The sequence below is a fragment of the Vombatus ursinus genome, unplaced genomic scaffold (assembly GCF_900497805.2).
Source record: "Vombatus ursinus unplaced genomic scaffold, bare-nosed wombat genome assembly UNPS02014877.1, whole genome shotgun sequence".
NCBI classification, from domain to species: domain Eukaryota; kingdom Metazoa; phylum Chordata; class Mammalia; order Diprotodontia; family Vombatidae; genus Vombatus; species Vombatus ursinus.
Window position 1 is genome coordinate 356,624 of NW_020954655.1, and position 7,480 is coordinate 364,103.

The 7,480-nt window shown below is 38.1% G+C and overlaps 2 protein-coding genes across 2 annotated transcripts in view; one reads left to right on the forward strand and one right to left on the reverse strand.

Moving 5' to 3' along the window:
* Positions 1-6,906, forward strand: part of TBC1D8 (TBC1 domain family member 8) — a 126,133-nt gene extending 119,227 nt beyond the window's left edge. Inside the window, exons 14-18 of the mRNA XM_027842575.1 lie at positions 848-1,088; positions 1,564-1,629; positions 3,068-3,157; positions 3,696-3,793; positions 4,961-6,906. Coding sequence (XP_027698376.1) covers positions 848-1,088; positions 1,564-1,629; positions 3,068-3,157; positions 3,696-3,793; positions 4,961-5,398 — 933 coding nt within the window. The 3' untranslated portion in view covers positions 5,399-6,906. The remainder of the gene's footprint in view (positions 1-847; positions 1,089-1,563; positions 1,630-3,067; positions 3,158-3,695; positions 3,794-4,960) is intronic.
* A 95-nt stretch (positions 6,907-7,001) lies between these two features.
* The window catches only part of RPL31 (ribosomal protein L31), a 4,432-nt gene continuing 3,953 nt past the window's right edge, over positions 7,002-7,480 (reverse strand). The window contains exons 4-5 of the mRNA XM_027842565.1: positions 7,213-7,325; positions 7,002-7,067 (exon numbers count right to left, since the gene is read on the reverse strand). Coding sequence (XP_027698366.1) covers positions 7,036-7,067; positions 7,213-7,325 — 145 coding nt within the window. The 3' untranslated portion in view covers positions 7,002-7,035. The remainder of the gene's footprint in view (positions 7,068-7,212; positions 7,326-7,480) is intronic.

Sequence of the window (7,480 nt, forward strand, 5' to 3'; positions counted from 1 at the left end):
GTAGGCTGTGTATAGGAGGAGCAGGCGGCACGAATGGTGGGAGTGATCCAAGGCTGAAGCTTGGCAGGGCAAGATTGGTGATAGGATGAGACAGCAAGGAACTCGAGAGGGGACAGTGTAGAGTGGAACTGGTTCACCAAGGGGTGTAGTAGAGGAAAAGAAGAATATCTAGTGGAGAGATGATGGCCAGGAGAGAGGTTGAGAGATTGAAGTTCATAGTGTGGGCTTGCAAGGCAAAGGGAGAGGTGGAGAACAGACTGTAACCAGGCAAGAGAATTTCAGAATTGATGGAAGTATGGCCATCTTTCTGTGCAGCTATAGTACAGTACAGGAGAGGGTCGTGGGAAACGTGGTTAGGGCACTTGAGGGCATGTGTTGAAGTCCCCTAGTATGGAATGAAGACAGGAGCCGAGGAGTAAAGACAGACAAGCACACTCAGTTTCTACAGAAACAGACTGAGAAGTTAACTGATGAGATCTGTTGTGAAGAGCACTGAATTTGGAGTAAAGTAATGTAACCTCGTTTCAAATCTTTTTGCTTCTTAATACCGATGTGACCATAGGCAAGTCACTTCCCTTTATGATAAAATGAAGTTGGTCAAGACTCTCTCAAGTTCTTTCTTGTTCTAAATCCTAACTTGCCAAAGGTCACAAAGCCTTTAAGTAGCACAGTGAAATTGGCCCCGAAGTGCTGTTGTTTCCATCATGCCATCCTTCTTCTCCACCTTAATCCTCTGACACTCAATAAAAATAAAATTAGATAAGCTGTGAATGACTCACCTCGCCCCTGGCTCCTAGAAGCCTCTACTCTAGTGGCTCATCTTTATATTTAACTTTTTTTTTTATAGAGAGAACATATGATAAGCTGTTATTGGGAACAGACAAGTCTTGCATTTCAGCACCATGATCCCAACAGACCATATGCTGAACAGTATCTGATAGATGCTCAACAGTTCATCAACCTTTATAAACTTGTCTCTCCATGGACATGCGGTGCCCACACTGAAATCCTTGCTGAGAGGACCTTTCGCCTCCTGGATGAAAACATGGATCATCTTATTGCATTCAAAGGATTTGCTATCTGCCTAGGTAATACTATATGGGTAGTTAACATTATACTAGTCTTCTTCCCAGAAAATATTTAAGACAAACCAGGTCCATCATATGGTTAGAGAGGTGATATCACTCCCTCCTTACTGTCTTGGCTAGTTTGAAGGTAACTTTTAAAGTACAAACTTCATTAATGAAGAATACAAGGGGGGGATGCACCCAGATTTCTGAACTCATGTGTACTGATGATAATGAGTTTGCTTCTGTTAAATGCTTTATGTTTTCATTTGATAAAGGATTTTATTCTAGCCCTTTTGCCTAAAAAAAGTCAGGTAAGAGAGAAAGCTGAAAACTATTTTGCAAAGCTTTGTTCAAAGGTCAAATTTGCTAAAAACTTATATAGAAAAATTTTTTAAAATGTCGAGTTGTCAAAAGTAGTGCATGCAAAGTGAACTGTTTTTATCTAGGGTGGGAATATCTTATAACAATTTTATTTTCCACTTCTCATTTGCAGATATTATGTACAATGGAGAAATGAATGAAAAAATAAAACTACTATACAGGCTTCATCTCCCTCCTGGTAAGATATATAGAGCAAGAAATGCTGTCTTTAGTTTACCCATAGATGCATTTACATTTTCATATTTCTATATATTTTAGGTGACAGGCTCCAAACTTAACGGTTGCTATTCTACAAAGATATTCAGGATTCTACTGAATACAGAAAGCAGCTGATTCATTTGAAGCCTGAAAAAAGAATTTTTAGGCACATTTTCATAGTTTTGCAAAGCTTACTTAGATCAAATGGGGTTTAGGGGCCAACCTGCTGATATCTTGCATTTCTTGCCCAAGCTAACCTGTGTTTAGCTCTTTAATACTTGCCAGGTTGTGAGGAACCATGCTCCCACTTTAGCCTAAGTACTAAACTCCAGTTTAACTCGGGGCAGACGTGCATCCCAAAAAGCCTTGGCTTGGCTCCATGGACACTGATTGTATGCCAATTACAAGAGGAACCCAACTGAAGCGGGAGTGGATGTTTCAATCATGAAGTGGCAGCATTTTTATATGACAGCTTAACATATGAACTTTAAGGCTTACAATGGACCATAGTGGCATTGTCTTGTTTGAAATCACAGCAGTCTTGTGAGCTATGTACCAATAGTAACCTCATTTTACAGGACATTGGAAGCCAAGACAGGCTGTGACTGGCCCAAGGTCATAGAGTGAGCTAGATCAGCTGCAGGTCTGGTTTCGTTTTCTCTAGGTGTTGTAAAACACACAAAACATGAACCTTTAGGACATAAAGTTTATTTTGATTCCTTTAGGGCAGGGATACATTACTTGGGGCCCATGAATTTGTTTCTAAAAATATTTTGATAATCATTTCAGTATAATTGGTTTTATCTGTAATTCTATGTATTTTATAAATTTAAAGGTACTACTTTGAAAAGTCTGTGACACAAGGTTGAGAACTCCTGTTTTAGTGCCAGAAGTGCTATGGTTCACTTTTCATTTTCTGTTAATTCCTAACACCTTTTCTACTTTGTGCTAGTTAAGACAATGGCTTAGTACCTTCAGAAGGAAAAGTGATGAACCTGGAATTATAAGACCAGAGTTCAAAAACAAACTGTTTACCTTTAAAGCAAGCCACCTATGCTCTCTGCCTTCATTTTCTCATCTGAAATAGGGATTGGGTCCTTTTCCAGATCTAAGATTCTATGATACATTAGATACATCATGCCAATTTATGGAAAGCTGATTAGAAAAACATGTTGCTAATTTAGGCTTCAGTGCCACCTTGTGGAGACTTGACCAATCACCTCAGACTGAGGTAAATTACTCAACTTACATAAGAATTTAACATTCTGATTTTCCAAACTCAGAAAATGGTACTTAAAGAAAAAATGTTACTTATTCAGGGTCAAATTGCAGGTGTCCCTATATCATTAAACTGTAATTAAGAACTGATTTTTAAGAAAATTAGATAATTTAAATGTTATTCTTTTTTTTTTTTTAAGCTCTCACTGAAAATGACAAGGATAGTCAATCACCATTAAAGAATCCACTACTGTCAACTTCAAGACCCCTGGTCTTTGGGAAGCCAAATGGCATGTATTGATTTTAGTCTTTTAAAATGTTTCCTTTAGATAAGATACTCTAGTTGCTGAGATGACATTTATCTTCAGCTTGCCCACCTGACCTAGTTATCCCCATCTTCTCTAAACCCCTTCGAAGTAGATTCCCAAAGTCAACTGTACCAATTAATTGTTGCTTCCTCCCAACTATCATGCCATCTCTCCTTGCCCCAGTAGAACACAAAGATCGTGGTCCTTGATCAACTCCAGATCCTTGTTCTTCTCCATAACTATGGGGAGAAATTAAAAGCTATTACACAGTGTAGTCACAAGTCCTCAATGCCCTATTGCATCGTTTTCCTTTATCTCCCTTTTCTTGATGGGATTTTTCCTGGGACTTGTCTTAAGTGACTGGTATATCCTTGGAAATACCAAGGAAACGAGAAAGTCCTTGGAATAAAACTAAAAAAGTTAAAAATTATCTTTATGGTTCCCTCTGTGTTCTTAGCTATTATATTCCTCCTTGCTTTTACTGAATGGTTTCATCACTTTCTTTTCCCTTTGTCTCAAGGTGATGCAATTGATTATCAGAAGCAGTTGAAGCAAATGCTTAAGGATTTAGCTAAAGAAAAAGATAAAACTGAAAAAGAACTGCCCAAAATGAGCCAGGTAATGGATTTATTATTCAAATATACATACTAAGATTCTACGTTCCTGTTATGGTTAGAACTGTCAGTTTGCTATTTATAGCACTTTCCCTAGCTCAGATGACAGACAAGGCCAGACTAGTGCTAGAAATCTTTATAGCTCAGTAGGACATTCCCCAGACTCTGCTTCTGCTGGCCTAGGCTTCAAGAGCCCAAGGTCACTTTCGACTGAAGTATTCAAGCCTGCAGTGGAAACACCACAAATTACAAAACTTTATCTTAAGTAACCTGAACTAAAATTACTTCTTATGGCCTAGTAAGTCCCAGTGGGATTGTTTAAAGTATGCCAGTAAGGTAAACCCCCAACAGGTCCTACCCACACAAGGAAAGGTTTGGAATACAAGGCTCTAAGGTTGACAGAATGCCTTTGGTGCTCTGTAAGAAGTCAAACATGGTTCCACTGAGATTGGAACAAAATTGCTTTTAAGAGGAAAATGTACATATTTGATAGTCATAGTGGGACTTCTGAACAAATTTATTTTGGCAATAAGGGCGGCAAGGGATTGTGGTATAAAAAGCAAAATACTGTTATGTACCAGTTATTTTTTTCAAGCCAAATAAACCTCTCTCTCTCTCTATATATATACATGAGGTTCTTAAGGGCTCCTTCAGTTTTCAAAAGGAATTAAGAATTAAGCATGTAGCAATTTCATAGGTGTCAGTATCTAAGCACAAATTCAGATTAGAACACATCTAACTCTAGGAGCAGAGTACATGGTACAGTAAAAAAATGTTGAGTAACTACACAGTGAGTTTAAAAAGTGACTCATCTCAGTGAGCCTGTTGAATGAATCAAGCTAGGTAAGCCCAGAGGGAAAAAAATTTTTTTGAAATTTTTGAAAGGGGACTCAATTTGGTAGGTCTTCTAAAATTCAAAAAATTATGGTCTGCTCAATGCTGTAGTCTTAAAATTACAACTATTAAAGATTGCTGTGACTTTCAAGCTCAACACTGGTCTTCTATCTTGTGTGTAACATGGCCACATAAAATTATATACATAATTCTCAATCAATTTGCCACTAATTGATTTCATAGGTTGATATTCCATTACTTCCTTTTACAAGTATAAATAATCACTAATAAGACTCTTTATCGGAAAGTGTACTAATTACTTGCTCTTTCTTTTCAGAGAGAATTCATCCAGTTTTGTAAAACTTTATATAGTATGTTTCATGAAGATCCAGAGGAAAATGATCTCTATCAAGCTATTGCCACAGTAACTACTTTGTTACTGCAGATAGGAGAAGTGGGGCAGAGAAGCAGCAGCTCAGGAAGCTGCTCCGATGAGTATATGGAAGATGTACAGACAGAAGCGTCCACCTCCACTTCTGACCAGGACTCAGTTTTTGCTGACATGGGCAAGATGCCCCAGAGATATTCCCAAGCGTTATCTATGACAGAAGGGGATTGGACTGTTTCCCTAGAGCACATTTTAGCATCACTTTTGACTGAACAGTCACTAGTAAACTTCTTTGAAAAGCCACTAGATATAAAATCTAAACTTGAAAATGCCAAGATCAATCAGTACAGTCTCAAAACCAATGAAATGAGCCGCCAGTCTGAGTAATGGACAGCACAGCACACTGTAGCCCAGCACCACCATTCTGTTGAGTACACTGGAGGATGCTATACCAAAGCACATGTTGCAAACAAGGCTGCTTCTCAGTTTCTTAGCGTACTGTTTAGAATAAATAGTGAGCTCTGTCCAAACGTCAGCTTGAGTTAAGTTTTAGAAACTTGAGGGATTAGAGAGGTATCTCGATAAGACAGCAACCCAATGAAACTGGAGACGAAGAAATATTAAGCTTTATTTACAGGACTTGGACAGAAGTCATTCATTCCTTTATCAAATCTCTAACCAATTCTAGCTAAGGACCCTGGAGAAGACAGAGCAGAGCAGGCTATACTCTTGGCTATTCCTGATTTGTCTCTCAATGTTTAAGCTATGATTTCATTTCAGAGTTTGCTGCTGCTTATCTCTTGTATAAAGGGATAACCTGTATTTTTTTAGAGCACCTCCCCCACCAATGAATGTAAAAGATGTTACTCAGTGAGATTTGGGGTGTTTGGGGGGAGGAATTAATTCACGTCCTGGTTTAAGAGCTACTTGTTTGCAATTGGCTTCTTTCTTTTCTTTTTGCACTAATCTTGAAAACCTGTTTCAATGCTGGTAATTGAAACTCTTTTAATATTTTTGGTTGTATTCAATTTGTATGTCTTGCAAAAAAAAGTGTACAAACCATGCTTTTGATGTTGTTGGTCCCCAAAAGCAGTTTTTAATAATATTCTTTTGTATTGACTTGCTGGTTTTAAGTTACTTGAACACTTTTCATAGTGTCCCTTTCTATAAAAAGCCTTTAAGCACACATACAAACAGAATTTGGACAAAACAATACTAGAATTTGGGAGTTAAAACTTGGTCCAGCCTATTCATTGTATTGGAAAACACCTCCTTTAGGGTATACTCTAAACATACCATAGTTCATCTCCATTACAAGGCAGATAAAGAACCTTAACTTTTCAATGCAATGGAATTTTATATTTTTGTGATGAACTATAGAGGTATCAACCCCTAAAATATCAAAGACACTAAGCTCCTCTCTTGGATGTGAAATGGGCAAAGACAGTCATCCCTATTACATGAGGAGGAACCATCAATGCTACTTGTTTTTGAGTTTTACAAAAAGTGGTCTGTCATAAACCAAATGCTGGCACATGTTCACTACAACCAGATGCACAAATCATTAACAATCCATCATCAAAATGCACACACCTGAATCCCAACAACCATATTCTCTAGTTCCCCCGTCCGCTGCATAGTCATGCTCTGCTGCCACCAAGCAGTAACCTGCACTCAAAGTGTGTCCACAGAGTAGGTTGCAAGTCTTGGTGCAGCTTCTAGGATCAATGGGTAAACATGGATCTTGACCCCTCTTGGCTTCCCCATACTGGGGGTTTAGTCTACAGGAAGAGAAATCATTTCAAGTTACTGTTCCTAACATAATCCTATTTGACTATAAATCCTATGCTGCCATCCATTAAAAATTTAAAAAGAGGTAGTTACCTGTGGAGCACCCAGAACCTACTTTAAAGTACCTTCTTCTTACATAACATAAACAAAACCCAAAGTCACAAGCAAGTAACTTACACAGTTAAAACAGGCTACCAGCTGAGATTTTATAACTTTATTTAAAGAAGTTCAATTTAGTTTTCATCCACATTGACTGTCTGTAAACCTGCAAAGCAACAGAAAATACAGAGTGAATTTCATTTTCGACATAAGCATTTTTCGTAACCAGGCATACTCTAAACAATGTTTTGAATAAAAGTCAAAATTAAGTGCCCCAAGGTCAGAGCTCATATTGAGCTGTATTAACTTACTTTTGAAAGTGGTGACAGGTACATAAGTAACCAGCGTATACAGCTTGTTTGGTGAATCTTCATCCTCATTGCGTTTCCTAGACAAACGCACTCTGATGCGGTATGGAACATTCCTGGGTAAGAACAGGTTTCATAAAGGGTTTGCCAAAATAAATGCATCCTTCACATGAAAAATAAAGGCTCCAGGGTTGCATACAACCACTTAAGATGTAACAAATAAAACAAACTAACCCCCTGCTTGTGACACACTGCTTTCCTGTGTTACAAC